Source organism: Arvicola amphibius, chromosome 2, assembly GCF_903992535.2.
Source record: "Arvicola amphibius chromosome 2, mArvAmp1.2, whole genome shotgun sequence".
Classification (NCBI taxonomy): Eukaryota; Metazoa; Chordata; class Mammalia; order Rodentia; family Cricetidae; genus Arvicola; species Arvicola amphibius.
In genome coordinates, this window is record NC_052048.2 from 47,102,710 (window position 1) to 47,129,041 (window position 26,332).

A 26,332-nucleotide genomic window follows, 5' to 3' on the forward strand; every position below is an offset into this window, starting at 1 on the left:
GTATAAAGCCACAAAATAAAGGAACTGTAAACCCCCTCTCCAGACAATCATACTTACCATACAGGTGCCTCAAGGTAGGGTTTCTCAAATGATATCAATATGCAGATCAATGCATGCAGACTAATGCCAAACCATGCCAACAGAATCTGCAGACCCGACAAGACCCCGCTGTCCATGCAACTCTGTGTTCTCCTGCTGGCACCCTCAAGCTCGGGTACTTAAGGCATGCATTAAGCTTCTATCCTGTGGATCCTCTCAACTGAGGAAAAATGGGGAAGAGGCAGGAGTGCTAGAATAGTAAATAAAGTAATTCCACACATGAAGACATTCTTCTATTTTACATTTTATTGCATTATGAAAATAATACATTTATTTGGCAAAGTGATCTAGACTCCAAGTTGAAATAAAGGAGAATTCTGGTGTCCGGATTTTTTAAATGTGAAATATATGTATTCTAGCCAATACATACTAGCATCCTTGTTAGGCCAATAACCCAGTCAAGCTAATTTTCATAATTCCATATGAAATTACAAGGTGTTTTTGCATCCATTCATCTTATGGTTAGCATAAAACTCAAGAACTGACCTTCATTTTTGTCAAAACCAATAGATCTTCCAAACTCCTGCTCAGAAGACAATTTGAAACACTACTCAAAATAATCTGCTTTGGCTCTGCAGGTACATTTCCGTCCTCTCAGTACAGTTTTCACATTCAAACATTGCAGCAGCTTTAGGCTCTGCCCAAGTACCGTTAAGTAAACTAGTACATTACATACATTATTTGAAAATTGATTTTACAAATGCATAAATACATGCCTATCTACACTGCAAAATAAAACATTGGGACCTCAATGCTCTAACAGGCAAGCCAGACTTTCTGATCCAGACTTCTGGGATAGCTTTCCCAAGCCGGGTTATAGCTCCCTGACTAATTCCACTGCCCTGGCCACACGTGGGAAATGCTGTAGTTGTGACAAGCAGTAAGTGGATTGAGTTTAATCAAAACTCAAAATATATTTTGACTACTCACTTCTGTTTTGCCACATTCTCAGAACTGAAGACATTTTTCAAAAATGTTCATTTTTTAAAGGGGGAAAAAGGCAAAAACAAGTCACATGTATTGTTTCCTCATTGGCATCACCCAATTACAGTCAAGGTTGGGAATGGAGAAATGGATTAAGAATTCCTTCAATTATCTGAGGGCCAGCTACTTCAGTCATCAAAGCCTTGATGCTCCTGGATCTTCCCATAGGACTCTGCTGGGTACGTCAAGGAAAAATGCCTAAAACTTGCCTTTTGAACAACAAATGACTCAGTTCATGTTAGAACTGACGCTTTCTTTGCACCTAACACTTGTGGAAATGGGCTTCCAAGGGGCAATGCATCTGCAGCCTACTGAATGGCTTCCCAATGTACTGAGTACTGCAGCTGCCCGAGACCCTCCACCAGTATCCTACATGAATCTGTATAAACAGCAACAACTTTCATCTATGATCAACATAGGCATTGCTAATAAATATTAAAACTATTAAACTATAGGTTAAAATGCAGACCTCTCATAGAATTGAGTGATGTGATTTTGGTACATTCACCATTATTGTACTTTATTTAATAAAGAAATACATTTTCCCTTGCAAAGATAGCAATTGCAAGTTTACAAATAAAACCACAGACCTCCACTCACGATGCTAAATCTTCAACTTTTAACCAGCAGCAAACTGATTTGTTTACAAATAGTCTGTGGCACCGTAAAGAAAGACTATCAAAGGTCACAGAAGCTTAGAGAACAGGTTTATTGACAACAATCTCATAAATACCCTAAGGAAAAATCTCAAAATTTCTAAACCTAAAATGTTTAAAATCTGCTCTCACTGGCAATCCCTCAACAAAATAGAGTAACAGGTCACTACATATGAATGTCACATTCAAAATTTGCTTCATTTTAACATTTTTGCCAATTTTTAAAAATTTACACTTGACTTTTTACCCCTTTGGGTGCAGTTAAGTCAACATTCAATTTTATTACAGATCCATAAACATATCGTCTAGCTGCTGTGAACCTGTAGGCTGTCAGTCAGTAGTATATTACTCTATGAACAAACTGAGCCAAATATCTTTATTTTTAGGCATAGTAATGTCTAAGTAGTCAAAATGCAAACGTTGTGGTTTCCCTCCAAATCCCCCAAAGCTTATGATACAGTGTGAGAAATTGTTTGCATCTACTACAAGTCCATCTGTACCTCAGGTGTCTGAAACTAAAAGGGATTCTTTAGTATTTTGATAAAAATGTACTCGAATATTTCATAACATTAATATTTATTGCTTTATATGAATACTGTATTGAAAGCCCAAGCATTCAGTTTACACACGAAATTATACAATTATACCGCTTCACAAAGGCAGTGAACACATTACAGTCTACAAAATCTACTTTACAGAAATTTAAAAATTCTAAATATCAAAAGGTACAGCTGAAGAAACAGGTATAAATTTGGCAGCCAGTAATTTTGACAGGGAGTTGCAGCTTGCATGACTTTAAATACGTGACTTTGAAAATAGTGAGTTTAGAGTAGTAACCATTGTGCTTTGTGTTGATCTGAAAAATAGAACACTGGCTGTCGAAGAAGCATGTTCAAAAATATTAATTCACTTCAAAATGTTATACAAATCATGGTGGTTTCTGTGTACCCCTAAAGCTCTAGTCATTTTAGCTCAGGTACATTACTGAAATGATCCAAGAATTCTTCCAGTACAGTGCTGTTCCACACCAGTGCCATGTGCATATAAGGTAATTTAGAAAGAAAGGTGTAATGTTCACAATGTTCAGAAAAGCAAGTGAAACGTCACAGGACCTGTGGGCGCTTTTGAGATGGTTTCCTGTCAGGCTCCTAAGCACTCATTCTACCAAATGGTGAGCTAATGTTCCTACACAACTCCCAAGATAAAGCACATTTTCTCATAAATAACCAAGTCTTTTTTTTTTTTTTTCAGGCACCGTAGAAGTATACAAAAGAATTTTAGTTTGCACAGATCTCTTGGAATGTGTTTAACCTGGTATTTCAACAGACTTAAAGATTCCCAGGGTTTTTCAGGGGCCAGATTTTATCTCAATTACTCAGAAGAAAAGAAAATGTCTTCTTAAAGAAGTGAACTCAGTCATTACCAATAAAAAAGTATCCACTGTATTCATCTCTTATAGAAACAGAAAAATATAACATCCCCCTTAGAATAATCTATATATGTATATATGACTTAAAGTCCCATTGTACAGTTGAACAATAAAATCTGAAACCACATGAAACCCTATAATTCACATGTTAACATGTTCAAACTATGACTGAAATATGGAAACCGCTAGACACAAGACAAAATCTTCCTTGCGCATGTATAAACCAAATGTGATCATCTTTAAAAAGTTTTCAAAATTATAATTATCTTCCAGTTTAAAAACTTTAATTCTAAATTAAAAAAAAAATCTATACACAAACCACTGATTTGAGTACACCAGGAAAAAAAAACAAACAAAAACCCAACAAAACAAGAAAATCAGCAATAAGCAGGACCCAGAGGAGCCAGTATCCACAGCTCTTCCTCTCACAACTGTCAGGGTTTATTCTTAAGGTTCTTTATTTTACAGCCTGTTTCTCTTGTAAAACTAAAGGTCCATTTATTACTTAAAAGTTCTCTACAGTGTAAAACCAGTACTGTATGTAAAATACTGCCTCTAAGTGTTTCTAAGTAGTTAAGTCTTGCTCCACTGGTTCGTCTGTGACTTCTGTGGATTCGTCACTCTCCATGGATGACACTGAGACACTTTCTCCCGTTTTCCTGGAAGTGGGCCCTCCTGACTCTTCTGTCTCAAGGCAGTCAGAACCACTACTCACAGCCCCTGCACTGTCACTCCGTTCCGAGCGAGGATCTCTCTGAGCTGCAGACCCGTCAGAGTCCTCCATGTGAGTACCCTCCTCTGAAAGCTCTTCATTCACAGCTAAAGCGTCATCAGATTCTTTTTCTTGATTTTTTCTTTCTGGGACCATTTCTCGTGGTGTCATAAAAGATTCTAGAAATAAGCAAATAAAATTTACTTTCAAATTACATGCAGTTGTTTTATAAAATCAGTTATCTATGGCTTGTAACTTCTCAAACCTAGTAACACACAGGTGGTACAAGAGCCCAGTATCAGCATGGTAAGAAGAGCCGCAGTATACTCAGGGGACTCTCTCCTCTCACCTTCCTCCTCCTCTTCCTCCTCGTCCTCGTCGTCTTCTGTACAGTGTTGCCTGCTGCGATTTTCTCTATCCTTCTCCGGAGGGGAAGATGCTGTTTCTGCTTCCTCTGCTCTCTCTGAGCCTTCACTGGACACCGTCTGGCTAGCTGTCTCTCGGACGTCACCTTCTTTGTCAAACCGCAGCCTTTTCACCTCATGCTCCTCGGCTTCCGCAGTATCATCATCTGGATGTTTATTTTTAACAGGGCTCAGTGAAGAAACTTCTGATTCGGAAGCTGGAGAATCACTGCCGATGGTTTTTAAAGTGTTATTAATAAAATTATTTTCCCCGTAATCTACATTCTCATCTGTAAATTGAAATACTTAAACTGCACTGTCAAATTAAATGGAAGTACCGGTGCTGAGGAAAACACAGAACAACCCTAAAGCAATCTAAACCGGTTTCTGGATGTTCCCACTGGGGCCTACTTGACAAGTTCTACCTTTCTAGGAAATTCTAGAAAAGCTGTCTACATTCACCATCATCTGGGCTGAAGAGAAGTCATAGCTCCTACAGCCACATTAAGGCCTGTTCTGTCCCTCAGAACAGTAAACAGGTCCCACAGAAGTTCCAGGACCTGCAGGACACGAAGATCCGAAGACCTCAAGCTGCATGTATGAAAAGCACAGGATGTGCACAGAGCCTCCCACCGCTAGGTGACCTAACACTCAAGGCATGCAAACACCATGGGCACAGAGGACAAAGTCCATACCTAACCAGTACAAAAGCAATCTTTTTCTCAATTACTTTTGATCTTTACTGGTTGAATCTACCAAACCCAGACACGGAACCCAAGATATAGAAGGTCCATGTACCCTGTAAATAGTAAATAGTGCTAAAATAACAGCAATAGCTGTTAAATTTCTATGTGCATCTTTCTGTCTCTTTAAATATGAAACACAAACCTGTGGGCTTTCTCTTCATTTGAATGCAGGTCTGATTCTTTGCTATCAGTACTCTCAGGCAAACCATTTGTTGTCAAGGGGGTTGACAAAGAAAGCTTTGGTCGATTAAGTGGCCTGGGTGTTCCAGGCCCATTTATATTAGACCTATAATGAGATAAACAAACATTATTTTGCACTTTTGGGAAAAATTATATACCTATATACACATCACCCATTCCAAAGTATAGATCACAAGTATGTGCATTAATTCTGGTTTTCAGAGTCTTGTCCTAATTAGCAAATGTAGCCTGGTAGAACATACAACATAAATCTTGTATCCTCCCCATAAAATGTTCAATTAAAAAAAAGTATACTGAGCCTGCTACCTCAAGCACTACCAAGAAACTTGGAACATTCTGGATGGTTTACAAAAAACAAACCACAATATACTCACCTGTCAGTATAGTTTGGTGAGTTTCCAGGAAACATAACACCATTCATTCGGCTTAAGCTATTAGAACTGTTCTTCCTGTAATAAAAGAAAACACTTCAGCTGGGCATGGTGGCACATGACTTTAATCCCAACACTGGGAGGCAGAGGCAAGTAGAGATCTGTGTGTTCAAGGCCAGCACTGACAACACAGCAAGTTCTAGGACAGCCAGGGTCACAGAGTGAGATCCTGTCTCAAAATAAAAGAAATACTTCTTGCCGGGCGGTGGTGGCGCACGCCTCTAATCCCAGCACTCAGGAGGCAGAGGCAGGTGGATTTCTGAGAGTTCGAGACCAGCCTGGTCTACAAGAGCTAGTTCTAGGACAGTCTCCAAAGCTGCAGAAAAAACCCTGCTTCGGGAAAAAAAAGAAAAGAAAAGAGAAGAGGGGAGGGGAGGGGAGGGGAGGGGAGGGGAAGGGAGGGGAGAAGAGAGAAGAGAAGAGAAGAGAAGAGAGAGAAGAGAGAGAAGAGAAGAGAAGAGAGAGTAAAGGAATAGAGAAGAGAGTTTCTTTAGTTTCTTTTGGGGGGGTTTTTCTTTGGCGTCTTTTCTCGAGGTCCCGCTCGTTCCTTTCGTTGGGAGGGGTCTCTTGTTCCTCTCCTCTCCTCCCTCTTACTCCCTCCCTCCTCTCCTTCCTCTCCGAGAAGAGAAGAGAACGGTAAGAAAGAAAGCGAACAGACTTCTTTAATTTTGGGACTAATCTGGGTGTAGGACTGGGGAGATGGCTTGATGGCTTAACAGTTAAGACCACAGGCTGCTCTTCCAAGACCTGGGTTCTGTTCCCAGCACCTGCACATTGGCTCACAAGCATCCATAATTCCAATTCCGAAGAACTGATGCCCCCTTCTGAGCTCCATGGTGTGTACAAGGTATACATTACATCCAGGCAAAAACACAGATAGGAAGCAAAATAACACATTTAAAAGAAGAACTTGTTTTTTTTAAAGCCATTTTGTAACAGGGTTGTCAAATTCAAACACAGATATTGGGGAAATTAGCATGAACATACACACAAGTATGGGGAAAAACTATTAGTGACGCGTCCTTTCGAACATCTTGGAATGTTTTTCAAATATTTTCATATTCATCAAAAAAGCAAAACATTAAATTCAAAAGGAAATCAATTCAGCATCATATTTAACCAAGAAGCAAAGAATTATCTCACTATCTGATTTAACAAGAAAAGTTAAAAACTCTAAAAACAAAATTGTCTAAGAAACAAATGAAACTTAAGATTAAGTCATCGGATCCATGGGAGTAGCAGCCTCTTTTTCCCCACCCTTCACACACCCCAGGGTACTGTGTGTGCGCCTGAGTGCATGCATGGGCTCTCGTGCAATTTCCATGACATCCACACATAACAAAGAATTATACACATGGTCTAAATGATAATAGTACCATGCTTAAACTGATGCCTGGAACCAAATCTTTAATTTAGTCTAAAAATCCTGACAACCAGCAGCAATACTTGTCCATCCTGAAGAACCACCAAAGTATCTTATTCCAAAACTAACTGGCAGCCCTGGAAAAGCATCTAGGTGGCCACAGCTCAGCAGTTAACCCATCTCTAGTCCACATCTCTCTACTGGAAACACTTGCACAGTATTCTGGCAAACTTTCCACCTCAGGGACCAGGTGGCAGATTTCATAATGTATAGAAGTATGTTTAGGTACATATAAAATAAATGTACTACTTTACCAAAATAGTAAAACAACTAGAATATAGTAATTGATATCAAAAGCAGAAAAACATTATATACTTACTCTGAAGAAGGACAAACACAGCTAACAACCATCACATTCTGAAATAACAAAAAATGATGACTCATGAGTGAAGGAAAGGCACAGTAACACAACAGCTAATACCTCGTTTCAAACTCTCAGAATCACCCACACGGGTTAAGCGGGCATTTATTGCAACTGAAAGCAACTGGATAAAAACAAACCAACAACAACAAAAACAAAACTAAGAGCAGTAAGACTTCAGGAGGGTCTGTGTGTCTTAGTTCAAGTCAGAACCCTGCACCACACTGGTCTCAGGATTAGGCCTGGGAGATAGGTGATTTGATGAGCAGAGCCACCTCAAAGGGTCTGACTCCCACGTCCACTCCTCACCCCTCCTCCTTCCTTTTAAGCCCTGGCTGGTCTGGAATTTATCACTATGTAGACCAGGCTGGCCAAGAACTCAAGAGAAGAACTTGCCTCTGACTCCCAAATGCTGTACTACCACGAGAGCCTGAAGTGTTTTCTTAATTCCAATAGTTCTGATAATTTAAATCTGATAAATAGTATTACAATTCCTGGAAACTCACCAAGCTATACTGTGAGAATGTTGGTTCACTTTTAATTTCTTCTCACTAGTTTTTTTTTTTTTTTAAAACCATACTGGAACCCAGGCACTGTGGAGTATGTGTAAAAGTACAGCCTGTTTTCCATTTTCCTGTGCATACAAGCACTTAGATATGCAGAATCCAAATGCTTTTTTTTTAAGATTTATTTATTCATTTATTGTGTATATAGTATTCTGCCTGCATGTACATGTACAGGACAGAAGAGGGCACCACATCTCATTACAGATGGTTGTGAGCCACCTTGGGAACTGAACTCAGGACCTCTGGAAGAACAGCCAGTGCTCTTAACCACTGAGCTATCTCTCCAGCCCTGACCCAAATCTCTTACACCTCATTGTACAAGACAGAACCTGTTAAACCCAGAGCTGATAGCCAGCTTGCTCTGTGGATTCCCTGCCTCTATCTTTCAAAACTGAAATTCATTACAAGCAGGACAATGAACTGAAATGTGATGGCTTGTATGTGCCAAATCCCCAGTCTCTTCTAAAACCATTTTGAAATTCAAATATTTAGTCCAAGTGTATCTATAAAGCAATATTCAACCCAATGAGAGACCAAACCCATTCTTTGGAAATTATACAAGAGTACTTTTAAAGAAGGTCTCCTCACAGCCCGATCACTCCAATTCCAGAGAAAACATTTTGTTTAAATCCCTGGCTCACAGCACTGAGCTGGCAAACGCAGGCAGTGATAACCTGTCTGTCCATCAAAAACTTCCAAAACACAATTACTAAGGGTCCTTAAGTTGCAGTACTGACGAACCCTGCAGCTTCCTGCCCTTCTGAATCTCACTAAATAGACAACATAAAGGATCAACAAAACATAAGACCCAAGAACTATGCCAAAAATTCCAGAGTTAATGGTCTTGGACTCCCGTTCCCAGAATAAAAGGAGTGATTTTAAAACAAAAAATCGTAATATTTACTATGCTTTAGGGTCAACTACTCTAAGAATTAGCCATCTGTCCAAATATAGTTGATCCAATTACTTTTCTAGCGGTGATTCAACATTTTGATAATTCAAACACTTTGACACTTTTGTGTATTACTTCATTCTCCAGAATGTTCTTTCTTTAGTACCAGTACCCCACCAACCACAATGTGGATTAGATCTTTCACTAACATGGTTTACACACAAGTTTACAAGGTCGTGTGCCTCTGAATTCCAGTGACATTTACAACGTACTGCTAACACATCTTTCTGGTGGGTTTTTGTTGTTTTGTTTCTAAATGCTTAACAACAACAACAAAATGTTTGGAAAAAAAAGCAGGAAGTGGTGGCACAAGCCTTAAATTCCAGCACTCATGAGGCAGAGGCAGATCTCCAGGTTTGAGGTCTGCCGGGTCTACAGAATGAGTTCCAAACCAGCCAGGGCTACACAGAGAAACCCTGTCTCAGGAAGAAAATTTAAAATAATAATAATAATAATAATAATAATAATAATAATAATAATAATAATAATAATAATAATAATTTAGTTAATTTAAACATTTTAATAGAAAAATGAAACTGGCTAAGTAGCTTCCCTGAAACTTAAAATAATGGCTGTCTGGGGCCTCTTGGGCCTTTTTCTGGCCCTGCCTATAAATTTCTCTCTGAAACATAGAATGTAATTTAGAAAAGAAAACAATTCAGTAAATAGTCTATGAGACAACTCTTGTAACACTTTAATTCTTGTGATAGAATACATACCTTTTCTACTCCTCTGAGAAATTTGTCTGTTCCTGTATAATTTCTTCTTGGATCTGTTAGCAATTCACATAGTCGTTGAATAGTAAAAGGGATACTGCAAAAGAATAATTTTATAGTTGAGGTTATAAGTGTAAGAAGCTAGGAGCTATGCTTCACAGTGAAAGCTTTATGGAATGAGTCACCCTGTGTCAAGTCACAAAGAATAAATGCAGGAGTCACTTAAAGCAATATCAAGGAACACCGAAAACAATGTGTCAAAACTAATTCTGGAAAAAATTTAGTGAAATAAATTCTGACTGCTCAATTTGCACTTTACCAGAGGTAACACAAATAATGCTTGTCAGTTTATTTACAAACAGGATGTTTCTTCAAGCATTCTAATGCACCCAAACATTTTACCAAACAACTTTGTTACTGAGATCAAGTATGACAAATTAGTCTAGCACTAAAGTATTTTAAATATGACTCTGCTCTTACAACCACTTTAAAGAGAACCTATAAATTTAGTCAAACTTATATTATTTTGGTAAGAATATTGGGGTTAACTATACCAAACACTTTTAACCAGAATGTAGTTTTCCCTTAATCACAGCAAATATAAAAGAGTAAAAATCTTGGAACAGTAATCAAAGAGTTTTGAAGAAACCAGAAAGATGGTTCAACAGTTAAGAGCACTGGCTGCTCTTCCAGGACTTAGGTTTGATTCCCAGGACCGGATCGAAGACCATCATCTGGTCTCCATGGGAACCAGGCACACAGGGGGTAATAAAGACATGAATGCAGGCAAAACAACCACACATTAACAAAAATACATTTTGGGGCTAGAGAGATGGCTCAGAGATTAAGAGCACTGCCCACTCTTCCAAAGGTCCTGAGTTCAATTCCCAGCAACCACATGGTGGCTCACAACCATCTGTAATGGGGTCTGGTGCCCTCTTCTGGCCTGCAGGCAGACACAGAAACAGAATATTGTATACATAATGAATATTTTTTAAAAAATACATTTTAAAAGAAGGGTTTTGGCTCAGAGTAGTTAGCAATCATCAGAATTACAGCTAAGTGTAATGTAGTAAACACTAGATGTGACAAATGCTGAGAAAATACACATGGAGTGAGTCTTTGAATATCAGTGTTTTCCATTAAAATCTACTTATGCAGCTTATGAAGAGAACTGCAAAGCCTCAGATTCACATAGAATATCACAGGGCCTTCATTTTCATACAACAGTCCACCCTACAGCAATGTAGCTAGTGTGTAGCACACATATCTGATGGAAATCACAGTAGTTTCTTACTGGAAAAACTACTTAAAGCCGACTTTTTTGGGGGGGCCTCTGGAACTCACTCTGTAGACTAGGCTGACCTTGAATTCAAGAAGATCCACCTGTCTCTGTCTCCCAAGCGCTTGGCTTAAATCTCACTTTTTAAAAAGAGAAGACAAGGTCTCATTTTTGTAGATCACTGTGACCTCGAAGCTACTTATTCCTGTCCAGTTCTAAGATTAAAGATAAGTGACACCACACTCAGCAAATCTCACATTCTTAGCACAACAAACACTATTCCTGCATTCTTACATCAGTGAAAAATTTTAAAAATGTGTAAAGGAAATGTTGTTCATAATAAAACAAATGTTTTCTGATTTAGATCCAAGGCTCTAAAAGCGAAGAGTATTCTGCTAAGGAATGTAAAATAAAAGGTGCAGCATCTGCCTGATATATTCAGAAACAAAACCCACAAAACAATGCTATGTACAGCAAAGATACAACCTGAATAAAGCTAAACAGACATCCTATTAGAAAACACCAATAATAGTAACAGACATGTAAATCTGTGGGACAAATCAAAAGACTAAACCGTGCACATGTAATTACAGCCATCCTATAACTGACAAAGATGCCAAAAAGTACACAATAAAAATGAAAGATAGCATATTCAACAAATGATACTGGGAAAACTGGATACCCCCATGTAAAAGAATAAAATTAGACCCATTATTTATTACCCTGCTCAAAAATCAGTTCCAAATGGACCAATGACCTCAATGTGAAGCCTGAAATGCTAAAACAACTAGAAGAAAACATAGGGATGTCTACAAGATATAGGTGTAAGCTAAGATCTTTCACTCAGAAATTCAGGCCAGTAACTGATAAATGGGACAAAATCAAGTAGCTTCTATACAGCAAAGAAGAAGCCCATAGGGTGAGAGAGAATTTTTATCAGCTACACATCTGATGGAGAATATCCAGAATATATGGGGGGGGGGGGAGCCCAACACAATAAAACCCCAAAGAATCAAGAAAAATGGATCACGATCTGAGTAGAGGTCTCAATAGAAAAACTAAAATGTTTAGAAATATCTTTAAATGTCTTCAATATCTTTAGCAACTAGGGAAATGCAAATTAAAAGAATTTTGAGTTTAATCTCACCCCAGTCAAAATGGCTATGGTTAAGAAAACCACTAACAAATGCTGGCATGGATGTGGGGAAAGGGAAATCCTTGCTCAGTGTGGGTGGGGGATTGTTAACTGGTACAGCCTCTATGGAAATCAACATGGAGGAATTTCGTAAGCTAAAAGTAGATCTCCACATGATCCAGCTATTCTACTCCCCTTGCCTATGTTCAGAGGATGCAGCATCCTATGCCGAAGTGAAAAACACCAAATGATATCCCTTCACTGATGAACGGATTAACAAAGATGTAGTTAAGCATACACAATGGTATTCTCTTGGGTTGTACAGAAAAAATAAAATCACAACCTTTGGAGATAAATGGAACTAGAAAATACAATACTGCATGGGTTAATACAGAGAAAGGCAGATGTCTAATTTATATTTATGGATCCTAACTCTTTAGATGTGAGTATATAAACTGGAATAACCACAGAACCAGGAAAGGGGACCACGAGTGGGGTGAGGAGGAGCTCAGGGGAGCACACTAGGACACAGGTGCTATGAAGAAGGAAAAGGGAAGCATGGAAGTGGCTGGGATAATGTGACTTTAAAGGAGAGGGGGTGGAAAGGCTACACAGAAGGAGAGGGAATAAAGAGGGATGAGTAACACTAAGAATGCTCAAAAGAGACATGAAATCATTTTATTTACTTAAAATTACAAGTAACCAGTCATCAAGATCTATTTGAAATGAGAGAAGTAGAGCTGGAGAGATGGCTCAGTGGTTAAGAGCACTGTCTGTTCTTCCAGAGGTCCTGAGTTCAAGTCCCAAAACCACATGGTAGATCACAACCATCTGTAATAAGATCTGGTGCCCTCTTCTAGTCTGTGGGCTTACATGCAGGCAGAACACTGCATACATAATAAATAAATCTTAAAAAAAAAATCTATGCAGGGTGGTGGTGGCACATACATTTAATCCCAGCACTCAGGAAACAGAGAAAGGCAGATCTTTGTGAGTTCAAGGGCAGCCTGGTCTACAGAGGGAATTTCAGGGCAGGCTCCAAAACTACAGAGAAACCCTGTCTTGGAAAACAATAAATAAATAAATAAATAAATAAATAAATAAATAAATAAATAAATAAAATTGAATAAAAATGAGATGAGTATACTAATGAGAAGATCCTCAACTAATGAACAGAGCTGGGGAGATAACTCATAAAGCGTTTGCTGTACCCCGACACTTGGACCTGAATTTAAATGCCTAGCATCCTTATAAAAGCTTGGATAAAACAGCACACATCTGTATCCCAAATGCTGGGAGGCAGAGACAAGTGTATCCCTGGGACTTGAACACTGGCTAGCCAATCTAGTAAATTAATGAACTCCAGGGCCAGAAAGCAATGGAAGAAAGACAGTATGACAGAATGTTTGGTTAGCACAGGCACTGCACAGATGAGCACGTGGCACATACTACACACAAAATGTAATTTAAAAATAAAACTGAATGGAAAGGAAAAAGTATGATTTTAAAAAAAAAGTATAAAAAAACCAACAAAATCTTTATTCAGAACTTGAAAACAAAGACGGTCACGTTTCAAATCAGCATATATAATAATAGACCAAAAAGGAAGATATGAGAATACCTAATGTATCACTAATTAAATTTCAATTCTGCCTAATTAGAGTAAATAATCTAAACAGCCATTCTGAACTGGAATTGAAATACTTATGGCTCAAAGATGAAAAACACCTTAAGAGCAATTATATTTAAGTGTGCTTAGGCATTTAATGACTGTTCAAATCACTTAAAGGAGATAAACACGTTTTAGCCGGTTAAGAAATTATAAATATTAACTTTATCTAATAACCTACTTATCTGATATCTAGTCTAGTAGAATTAATTATGAATATTTGTTCTTACTAACTTATAAATTAGCTCAATATTCAATATGCAGTGGTATAAATCATTTTAACTTCTATACATTTGGAATATCTACTCCGTATGTTTGTATACTATATACAAGTATTCTACAAAGGAAATCTGTTTATGCTGCATACATCCAGTTCATAAATAAATTTTATGCAGCATATAACACGTGGCTTCTTTCCCATATGTGTTTTTAAAGAGCCTTTGCTGGGTGGTGGTGGCATACACCTTTAATCCCAGCACTTGGGAGGCAGACACAGGTGGATCTCTGTGAATCTGAGGCCATCCTGGTCTACAGAGTGAGATCCAGGAAAGGCTCCAAAGGTACAAAGAGAAATCCTGTCTCGAAAAACAAAACAAAACGAAACAAAAAAGAAGTCTCAACTAAACTCATAATGAACAAGCATATGGTTAAATAACTAACGGGACAAGGAAGTATCTTCCCAGACAAAAGTTTCAGTAATAGACCTCATGCCAGAGCATAAACTTCTGATTATTGTAGGCAAATTCCTAAGCTTAAAATGAGAATAATACGCTGAGAATGGTGGTGCACACATCAACAGGAACCAAAAGGCTGGGGATCTCTGTGCATTCAAGGCCAGCCAGAGCTACATAGTAACACCCTGTCTCAAACTGCAGCCCCCCCCCCCAAAGAATATGGTTTATGGCATAAAAGCATACAATTAGGGCTGGAGGGATGGCTCAGCAGTTAAGAGCAATGACTGCCTATCCAGAAGACCAAGGTTCAATTCCCAGCACCCACATGGCAACTCACAACTGTCTGTAATTCAAGCATCCAACACCCTCACAGACATACATGCAGGCAAAATGCTAATACACATTAAAAAACAAAACAACAAAAAACCATACAATTAAAACCTCTTCACTCGGCTCGATAGCGGCGTAGGCCTTTAATCCTAGCACTCTTTGGCAAAGGCAGGTGGATCTCTGTGAGTTCAAGGCCAGAGTGGTCTACAAAAGCTAGTTCCAGGACAGGACAGGCTCCAAAGCAGAGAAAGCCTGTCTCGAAAAACCAAAACACCCTCTTCACTTAACACCTACCATTAAATAGGAATCTTATTACTAGAAACCCAATTCACTGTATTTCATAATGCTGTCTCATTCCTAGTGCCAAATGCAATACTCAACAAGTCAATTTCACAAACGCATCACTCCTTCAGTAAATACAAAGTTCTAAATTAGAACTTAATGACTAATAGGAAGCACAGCAACATTTTTAAAGTAACACATTATTTAGTGTTCCTGGTGTTTTCAATGTTTTACAAAAGATTAAGAATGTTTAGTTACTGGGGAAAAGGCAGGTTCAAACTCTAAAATATATAAACCTCTTACATATAATTAAGTCTTCAACAAATATCAAAAACAAAAAAAACAAAGTATCTTCTGATAATGAATGTCGCTTCTACCTTGATAAATGCATGTATAAAGTATGAATACCCCTGAAACTCATAAAACCAATTCAACTTTTTTAAATGAAGACTGTAAACATTTAAAAATAACTATAAGCCAAAATTTGGCAAGTACAGCAAGGCAGGCCATGGTAGCTCATGCCTTTAATCCCAGAGCTCGGAAAGCAGAGGCAGGCGAATCTCTGTGAGTTCAAGGTCTGATGTAGGAGAGTCTTCTGTCTGTGTTGATTTCATTCGTTAATAAAGAAACTGCCTTGGCCCATTTAATAGGCCAGCCCTTAGGTGGGTGGAATAGACAGAACAGGAAGAAGGAAGTGAGATAGATGGCTTAGTCAAATGCCATGCCTCTCCTCAGTGAGACAGATGCGATGGAGCCAGCCACCAGGTCAGACATGCTGAATCTTTCCGGGTAAGACACCACTTGGTGGTGTTACAGATTATTCGATATGGGTTAGTCAAGATGTGAGTAAGAGGCTGAAACTAATGGGCCAGGCAGTGTTTAAATGAATATAGTTTGTGTGTTGTTATTTCGGGGCATAAGCTAGCCAGACAGCCGGGAGCCAGGTAGGACAAAAAGCAGGCCTGCCCACATCTCATTACTACAAAGGTCAGCCTGGTCTACAAACAGAGTTCCAAAACAGCCAGAGCTGTTACACAGAGAAACCTTGTGTGTGTGTGTGTGTGGGGGGGGGGGGGGGGGGGAGAGAACAGCAGGCAGGCAAGCACTAGAGATACAAGAGTTAATTATCAACCAGACATAGCAAAACTTAAAGAAATAGCATCTACAATGTTAAAATTAAACCTTTAAAATATTATTAAGTGCATACCCATTAAATCCAGTGACAATTTTCAGTATTCTTTCCTTCATTTCATCAAAGGGAATATATTCAACATTAGGATTGGGAGGACCTCTTGGTTCAGGAGCCGAAGTTCTGAAATCATCCATCACTTTCTCCAGTTTGAAAATAAAATAACCTTTAAATTGGGACCACTGAATCCTATAAAAGAAAAAAGTCAGAAAACATTAATAATTACCCTTGCAATTACTTAACACTAAGCACAAACACAGATATTATAAAAATGCTTCATAATTTCCACATTATAATGCTTATGTGGACTAGGAAAGTCTTTTACCATTTAAAATACAGAATAAGACAGGCAGTGATAGTGCACATGATAAAACCCAGCACTCAAGAGGCAGAGGCAAGAGGATCTCTGTGAGTTCAAGGCCAGCCTGGTCTACAAGAGCTAGTTCCAGGACAGGCTCCAAAGCTACAGAGAAACCTTTTGAAACCCGCCCCCCCCCCAAAAAGGAGGAGTGATGTAGGTGTGTCTTCTATCTATCTGATGATTTCATTGGTTAATTAATAAAGAAACTGCTTGGCCTAATAGGTTAGAACATAGGTGGGTGGAGTAGACAGAACAGAATGCTGGGAAGAGGGAAGTGAGGCAGATGCCTAGGGCAATCGCCATGCCTCTCCTCTCTGGGACAGTCGCCATGAAGCCAGCCACCAGGTCAGACATGCTGAATCTTTCCCGGTTAAGACACCACTCGTTGTGTTACACAGATTATTAGATATGGGTTAGTCAAGATGTTAGTAAGAGGCTGAAACTAATGGGCCAGGCAGTGTTTAAATGAATACAGTTTGTGTGTTGTTATTTCGGATGTAAAGCTAGGTTTCTATTGCTGTGAACAAACACCATGACCACAGCAACTCTTATAAAGACAAACATTCAATTGTAGTGGCTCACTTACTCAAGAGGTTTAGTCTGTAAAGGAAACAAGGTAGTTGATGCAGGCAGACATGGTGCTGGAGAGGGAGCTGAAAGTACTACAGCTTTTGCAGGCAACAGTAGTGGTCTGAGTAAAGCTTGCACATCTGAGAACTCAAAGCCTGTATCCATAGTGATACACTTTCTTCAACAAGGCCTCATCTCCTAATGATGCCACCCCTTATGATCTTATGGGGGGGGGGGGGGGTTACATTCAAACTACTAAACCAAGGCAGGATCTCTGTTAGTTTAAGGCCAGTCCTGTCTACAAAGTTCTAAGCCAATCAGGGACCACAGAGTGAGATCTTGTCCCCCAAAATAAAAAACAAACAAACCCAAAATAACTAAGCTCTTTTCCTCCTTTCCTTTTCAGTCATTGTCATTTGAGGTATTCAGAGTACTGCTACCAGTCTATCACTAAACAAGTAAGGTGGAGAAAGAAATAAATTCCAACATAATCCTTTGAATGCAAAGAAAAAGCTACACATATACACAGGTATACAAACATGCACACACACGAGAAAAAATAACAAAGTACCCTACTTTTTTTAATCTCTATTCAGTGCTGGATAGCAATTTTCTCCAAGATAAAAAGCTAACACCGACCAGCTCACTGCAACCCATCTTCCCCAAGCTCACATAAACAGTAAGAACTGCTGGTCTGTTTTTTTTTTTTTTTTTCCAGTGTGTGGGTGTTTTGCCTGAATGCTTTTGGTCAAAGAGGCCACAAGAGTGTGGTGTTTCAGACAGTTGTGAGTTGGAATATGGGTATGGGAATCAAAACCCAAGTCCTGTGGAAGAACAAGTGCTCTTAACCACTGAGCCATCACTCCAACTCCCTCCCACCCACAGATACTTACTAAAAAATTACAGAAAACAGAGTATTAATTTGCTTTATAGCAGCCCTATAAACCGAGAGTAGTTCCCAATTGCGATTCAAGAGATCAGGTTTGAATCAGAAGTCAGGAATCTTCACAGTGATGGCAGCTGTGCTAGCAGCACTGAAAGCAATGGTAGATGGAAATAATGATAACCTAGCAGCAATCCAGAAGCAGCACCAAATCACACTAACATTACTATCAGAACCTCAGTTTGTTTTGCTCTGTGTTTTAAATCTGGAGCTAGAGATGTAACCCAGTTGGTAAAATGCTCACCTAGCATAGATAGTGTGTCCTGGAGCTTGATCCCTAGCACCACATAAATTGGGCATGGTGATTTTATGACTGTAATCTAAGCAGTTGTGAGAGACAGATCAAAATTCAACAAGGTCAGCATGGGCTAACATGAGATAAGCCCCTCCACCCTTTTTCATTTTAACAACCCACAACATCAAGTTCAAGAGCAATTAAAAGGTTCTGAGGAAGAATAAGTGATTGATTCCAGCTACTCAGAGGCTGACACACTGGAGGACCACTTGGACCCAGTTCCAGATCACTGTCTCAACATAAAATTTCCTGAAGAAAGAGGAAGATCCATGATCAACAAAATTAGTTTCAAAAGACTTTGGATAGTAAATAGAAAATTTATGACCAAGATTTTTGTTTATATACAAAACCTACAGGACAACCAGTTCAGAACTGTTGACAGGAGGACTCCAGGACAAAGATGGCAAAGTTGAAATAAGCTAGACCTGAAAAAGGATAAAGCCAGCAGTACAAGAAGAAAAATGTCAACAAAGAAAATTTCTCATACTCAGCATCATGGGACACAGAATCATGTCTTGTGGCAAGCTGCTCTATGTGCTTTAAATTTTCTGCAGCATGGCCAACCACTATCCACGTGTGCCAGGAGCACCAGCCACACTCCTCAGAAGGAACAATCAACAGTACCTCCAGATATTACCAAAATGAACTGCCACTAGGTAAGAAACACAACTCTTTAATCCCTTCTGCTGAGGACTGCAATAAAAAATGAAACTAGAAAACCTAGAACCTCAAACCAGAATCTCACAATGAGACATAAGGTTTACTTAAACTCAGTCTAGCACTGTGACCGTGGAAGGTAAACATCCAGGTTAGTCTTGTTAGCAGCTGTGCCTTTGGCAACACCACAAGCAGTGTCACTATGAAACTGTAACCCAAAATAAATCCCTTTTCCTTCCAGTTGCCTGTGTCAGGACATTTTATCACAGTAATAAGGAGTCACCAAGACAAACAGCACACAGGAAGATGTCTACAGGTTGAACATAATAAATATTAAGGAACTTAAGCATGACTTGGGATCAGGAGGGCTTCTATATACATATCCTGAAAGCAACAAGGGATGACTATTATTTTGCAAATTCAAAGAGCTCACAAGGGTAACTGAAAGCAGCCATCCTAAGAATTGACAAGACAGATCTGTATCAAGGTATAATATAGAGGAAGTGCATCAACTGAGCAGTGGTAGCACAAGCCTTTAATCCCAGCACTCAGGGAGACAGACATAGGTGGGTCTCTGCGAGTTCGGGGCCAGTCTGGTCTACACAGTGAATTCCATGACAACCAGAAATGCAGAGAAACCCTACCTCAAAAGACAAAAATAAATAAATAAAAATTTAAAAAGGAGAAAGCACATAATCTCAGAACCAAAGAGAAACACATCAGATTTATTAAAGTCGGTATCATAAGAGCAATAGGAAAACATCTTTAAAATCTGAAGGATGAGAATTTAACTATATGCCCAAACTATTCATCAAGTAGGAGACAGCGACAGTAACACATTTTCAAACAAAAAAAGCAAAATTAACCAGTTTGTTGCCCAGCCTTCCCTTACCCCATGAAATCAAGCAAACCAAGAAAGGATGGCACAGTGTCTAGAAAATGAAGATCACAAATAAATCAGAATTAGAAAGAGGAAGATCCCTCATTAAAAGAACTACGATCTTGGTGGTAAGATGTGAAGACTCCTATCTTTATAACATGGTAAAATTAAAAATCTATGGGCAATCAATTTAGAATAAACAATCAAGAATGGCTCCCTGGGCTAGGAGGACGACTCAATAGGAGAAGGAGCTTATTGCTAAACCTGATGACCTGAGTTCAATCCATGAAACCCACACTGTAGGAGAAACAAACTTGTGCAAGTTGTCCTCTGACCTCCACGGGCACTGATATATTATGTCCATCATAAAGTACTTTTATGGTTGGGGTCACCACAACATAAGGAAGTGTATCAAAGGGTTACAGTATTAGGAAGGTTGAGGATCACTGCACTGCTCTAAGGAGATATATATGCACCCTTTTTTAGCTGTCACACTATTTGACACTTGCTATTCTTGCACTCACATTTATGCTCACAACCACCTGTAAATCCAGTTCTAGGAGATTTGATATGCTCTTCTGACCTCCAAAGGCCTCTTCTGACTTCAGAAGTACCAGGAATGCATGTGGTATACATATATACATACAGGCAAAACACCCCACATGTTACTTCCCAACATTTCTATTTATTTAAAAATAAAGAAAATATGACAATCAGTATAGAAAATAAGGGGGGAAATGATCACTCAGCTTTGTCAAACTCTAGTGCGAGTTATTATTACAGTACTTGATGAGGGAAAGACATTTATGTAACTCACATTCCCAAAAGTCTGACTCCCCCAGGATTTCCACCAAACTCACCCTTATTCTTCACTCTCTTCAATATAACAATGTCACATCAATGACCTCACTTCCTATTTCTTTTCTAAAACTGAAGCATAGGGGGAGAATGCCCAGCTACTTTCTCATATTTTCTCATACCTCCTGATGAACAATCTATATGCTCATGCTCACCTACACACAATAATGAACAATCTACATACACATCTTCCTGGTACATTATCCCACCTCGTATTTTTCCCATCTTCATGATTTTTTTTATTCCTCCCCTTTTCTAGATCTAACCTCATTTCTTCACTGTCCTATACAGTAAAAGTCCTAGTGATAGCTCCCAATCAGACTTTTAGTTCTATCACTAAATATAATTGTCCCTATCAAGATCATCTGTGACCTCCATGCTGCTGCATCCAGTGGTCAACTCTTCTCACACCTTAACTTCCCCCAGGAGCATTCTGAAATGTTACCATTCTTCATTTTCAACTGCTCAATTCGGCAACTCAGAAGTTCAACCTACCTCTTCTCTATGTACAGCCAGTGGTTTCACCCACTGTCATTTTTACACCTCTGTATGTCAATTAGATCTTAGACTCATTTATTCAACCATGTACTTCATGTTTACATTTGGCTAACAATATCCAATACTGAACTAATTTATTCCAACAATAGTTCCTGCCAGATTTTTCCTGGCCCCTGCCAAAATATCTGTGATGTGATGAAATTCCTCCCCCACATCTTCCTGTCAATAAAAAATTCTATTGTATCTTTAATATATATAAAGAATAACAGCTGGGAGCCAGGCATGATAGTGCAGGCCTTTAATCCCAGCCCTAAGAAGGCAGGAAGGATTTCTGTGAGTTCAAGGCCAGCCTGGCCTAGTATAAGATCCTGTTTCAAAAATAAAACCAAAAGCTGGGTGTGGTAGTACACACCTTTTAAGCCCAGCACAGACAGACAAGAAAGACAAGGCCTCCAAGAGTTTGAGGACTGGACTACACAGCGAGTTCCAAGGCATACAGTAAAATCCTGTCCCAAAATAAATTACTAGTTATTCCAAAGCACCACTATTCCTTAGCCTGAACTAAAGCTATGCCTCCATGGGGCTTAATGTGTAAGCATGGGTTAATGGTGGAGCTGTACTTGAGTGCTGGGCTGAATCATCCATTCCAATGAAGAAAAAAAATAAGAAAAAACTGCACCCAACTCTCCCTTACAATGCCCAAAAGATTTCAGCACAGTTACCCACAGAACAATTCCACTGGCAATCTATCGTTATCTCTGCTTCAAACCTGGGTTTCACCAAGAGTAAAGACTAAAGTTTTCAAAAGGGCCAAAATAATTCATACGGAGAGATGCATCTGGTTCCCTTGTCACCTACCTCTTCCAGTCCTTTGTCATCCAGTCATCCCACTCCAGCCCCTCCCTAGTGTGAAAATGCTACACACCCCACTACTGTTTAAGTACCAGGAGAACGTCAAAACAAAACATTAACTAAAGTATGTACTACATTACCATGTGACGACAGAAAGGTCAAAGGGTCCATCTAACTCCATGGAACTCCAAATTACACAAGACTAAGGAAGTCATCAAGTGTCATAAGCACATTTAACATGGGAATGAAGATTTTTCCAGAGGGGTATTAGAAAGTCTTTAGAGGAACATGAAGTCACCATGACGAGGGAACATTATCTACTAGAGAACTAATGAATGAAGTGAGCAGAAAAACAGGGCCACAGCTTAATCAGACATATATGTTCACAGACGCTGAAACTTCACTGGACCTTACTTTTTAAATTCAACAGTAGAAGCACATGAGAATTTTCAGTATGTCTAAAGAGAGCAAATAAAACTGTAATTCATAAAAAGTCTACAATGAAATCCAAAAATAATGAGAATAGTATGTAGATAATGAACCCAGATAGAAAACTCAAAATTGTCTGAGAATCTTATAACCCCTATTCCAAGTTTCATTTCCTCAAACTTACACACCACAGTAGTTTCCTGAGGGATTTTCCTAGCACTCCTGAAGTTTGCTGGATTTCGCAAGGGTAAATCTATGATTTATCCCTCTTGTATAAAATCCTTAAGTAACCACTTCCCATCTTTCTACACTGAAACATTCCACATCTTGCCAGGCAGTGGTGGCTCATGCCTTTAATCCCAGCACTCCGGAGGTAGGCAGATCTCTGAGTTCAAGGCCAGCATGGTCTACAAGAACGAGTTCCAAGACAGGCTACAAAGCTACATCAAAACCCTGTCTCAAAAAACCCAAAAATTCCACATCTTAAGTAGTTTCTGATTCCCACAGCAACCAGTAGTCTTGAATTTCATGACTTCCTTTGATCACTGTAATACCCCCCCTTTCCTTGTACAACTAATAAAAACTGCTAATCCCTTCCTAGGCACTTGATCTAATTTACTTATTAAAACATACTTTGTAACTCTGTTAAAGCATCAGATACCTTGATGCTAAAACGTATAAATGAGAAATTACCTTTCTTAGTTATTCCCAGTGCTAGGAAGGCAGAAAGAGGGGCTGGCGGAGCTCTGATTTCCAGGCCAGCAAGGTCTACATACTGAGTTACAGAACAGCCAGAGCTATATAGTGAAACCCTGTCTACAAGGGGGATGAGGGAGAAAGAGGGAGAAAATACCTTTCTTTTTAGGGGGTAACATCCTTGTCCTGCAAACAAGTACACAATGTATCTAGATGCAATGCAGAAGCTGTCCCCCACCCCCAGCAGAGTTGTAATTGCAACCTACTATTGGAGTTTACTTAGTAACCAACTGAGCAGACTTCACGGCTTGCTGGCTACAGTGTATAGGTAAAGGAACTGGTTCCCTAATTCTTTTGTACTCACCACTTTTCCAGAAAAGACTTCAATACGGGGATGGCCTCTCCAGCTGTTTCTATTTTCTTTTGGTAGGATGGAGCCCACCAGGACCGCTCAAAAAAGTAGATTAATCCAAGTGGATCAGCAATACACTCTCCCTCCCTCAAAAACATAGAACAGAGAGGAAACTGGAGAGGAAAGCAATGAAGCCCACATAACTAGTGAGCCTTTCCACAACAGCCCAAGGAGCAGCGTCAGCAATTTCGGCAGTTTAGTCTTCCACAGGTGCCTTATCCTCCTACCCAAAGGCCAACTGGGTTATTAACTCAACATCTTTCCCACAAATGGATCCTTTTGTTTCCTTTTGGGTTTAAAGCAACATCAGTTGCACAAAAGACATTAAACATATACTTTCTAAACCCAAATACCCTTTTAGAATGAAATCTAGAATGCATGTTTCAAACAGAAACTAGAGATAAAGGGGTCTCTTCCTAATTTCCCATTATAATTTAAATCTTTCATCTTATAGCGTAAATGTTATGGGACTAGTACATTAATGCAGGTCTTTGAGAACACTCCCAAAAAGCTATTTAAATATCCATCCTAGCAGATTATCCAATACTTAAAGGTTTGCTTCAGCATTTAGAGAAATCTGGGCTTTAATGTAGTACTCTATAAATTCCTCATAAACTAGTAACAAATTAAGATGATTTTCCCATAAGCTCTATTAACACAAAACAGTACACATATTTTGAACACCCCTAAACAAATAAAAATGCCCTAAAATCTGAAAAATTTGACTATCCTGTCAGCTTTAGATTTTAGAGCATTTTGGGATTTGGAGTTTCACATTAAGGAAACTTAACTGGTAAAGTCCAGAAACTTTTTGGACAAGGAATGTTGGATTATAACAACTATCCATTTCATACCTTTTTTGTTCATTTGTTTTTCAAGACTGTGTAGCAGTTCTGGCTGCCCTGGAACTCACTCTGTAGACCAGGCTGGCCTCAAACTCACTAAGATCCACCTGCCTCTGCCTCTGGAATGCCGGATTACACCACCATAGACACTTTTCATACTTAAAATAAGCTAAGCCCAGGGAGATGGCTCAGCAGCAAAGGCACTCACCCTATAAGCTGACAACCAAGTTCAATCCCCCCAAGACCTACATGGTGGAACCCTCCCGCAAGCTGCCTTTTGTGAGGTACATGATAGAGTCCTGAGAGTATGTATTGTTGACATAATCATGGTCAGGCTCACAAAAAATGTCAAAGTCTTTGGCCTTTAGCTAAAAGCAGTGTGTCCAGACCTCCTGCTGAGATTGGCTTAAGCTGCCCAGCGGGCTGGAACTGTGGTAGCATGCCTATCAGAGCACCCTCCACCTGATCCCAGCTAGCTTGCAGGTATGCTTGTCTGTGGGGCTGTCCTTTCTTCATTTCTAGTCATCCCAGTCAGGTTTCCAGGACCCAGCTCACTGCACACACAAAAAATATCCTTTAAGAGCGAATGCTCTTTTAAGCTCTAGAGCTATCAACAGTACAACTAAATACATGCTTCTGGGCTGGAGATATGGCTCAGAGGTTAAGAGCATTGCCTGCTCTTCCAAAGGTTCAAACCACATGGTGGCTCGCAACCATCTATAATGGGGTCTGGTGCCCTCTTCTGGCCTGCAGAGGACTGTTATCTAGGACAGTGATCTGTAAGTCTCCCCTAAATAAATAACCCTTTAGAACACTTCTGCATTGCTGGTGGGAATGCAAGCTGGTACAGCCCCTTTGGATGTCAGTGTGGCGATTTCTCAGAAAATTAGGAAATAACCTTCCTCAAGACCCAGCTATACCACTTTTGGGTATATATCCAAAGGATGCTCAATTGTGCCACAAGGACATGTGCTCAACTATGTTCATAGCAGCTTTGTTTGTTATATCCAGAACCTGGCAACAACCTAAATGCCCCTCGACTGAAGAATGGATAAGGAAAATGTGGTACATTACACAATGGACTACTACACAGCAGAAAAAAAAGACAGCTGAATTTTGCAGGAAAATGAATGGTGCTAGAAAACATTATTTTGAGTAAGGTAACCCAGACACAGAAAGACAATTATCACATGTACTCATTCCTAGGTGTTTTTTTAAAATATTTATTTATTTATTATGTATACAATACTCTGTCTGTGTGTATGTCTGCAGGCCAGAAGAGGGCACCAGACCTCATTACAGATGGTTGTGAGCCACCATGTGGTTGCCAGGAATTGAACTCAGGACCTTTGGAAGAGCAGGCAATGCTCTTAACCACTGAGCCATCTCTCCAGCCCCTCCTAGGTGGTTTTTAAACAAAGCAAAGAAAGCCAGCCTACAAACCACAATCCCAGAGAACTTAGACAACAGTGAGGACACTAAGAGAGACTTACATAGATCTAATCTACATGGAAAGTAGAAAGTAGAAAAAGACAAGATCTCCTGAATAAACTGGGAGCATGGGGACCCTGGGGGAGGATTGAAGGAGGGAGGGGAGAGGAAGGGAGGGAAGCAGAGAAAAATGTAGAGCTCAATAAACATAAAAAAAAAAGCTGGTCTAGATTGGAGTACATGGAACCCTGCCCCCCCCCCAAAAAAAAAGAAAAAAGAAAGGGAGAGAGAAGGAGAGGACAGGGAGGAAGAAAGGGAGAAAGAGAAGGAAGAGACAGTGTTGGAGATTTCTGAGTGCTTGTGA

General features: G+C 39.4%; 1 protein-coding gene across 1 annotated transcript in view; it reads right to left on the reverse strand.

The window, feature by feature from the left end:
- Window positions 1-327: 327 nt before the first annotated feature.
- The window catches only part of Ppp4r2 (protein phosphatase 4 regulatory subunit 2), a 37,865-nt gene continuing 11,860 nt past the window's right edge, over window positions 328-26,332 (reverse strand). The window contains exons 3-9 of the mRNA XM_038319726.1: window positions 16,260-16,430; window positions 9,684-9,777; window positions 7,405-7,442; window positions 5,606-5,680; window positions 5,173-5,316; window positions 4,230-4,513; window positions 328-4,059 (exon numbers count right to left, since the gene is read on the reverse strand). Of these exons, the coding sequence (XP_038175654.1) occupies window positions 3,734-4,059; window positions 4,230-4,513; window positions 5,173-5,316; window positions 5,606-5,680; window positions 7,405-7,442; window positions 9,684-9,777; window positions 16,260-16,430 (1,132 nt within the window). The 3' untranslated portion in view covers window positions 328-3,733. The remainder of the gene's footprint in view (window positions 4,060-4,229; window positions 4,514-5,172; window positions 5,317-5,605; window positions 5,681-7,404; window positions 7,443-9,683; window positions 9,778-16,259; window positions 16,431-26,332) is intronic.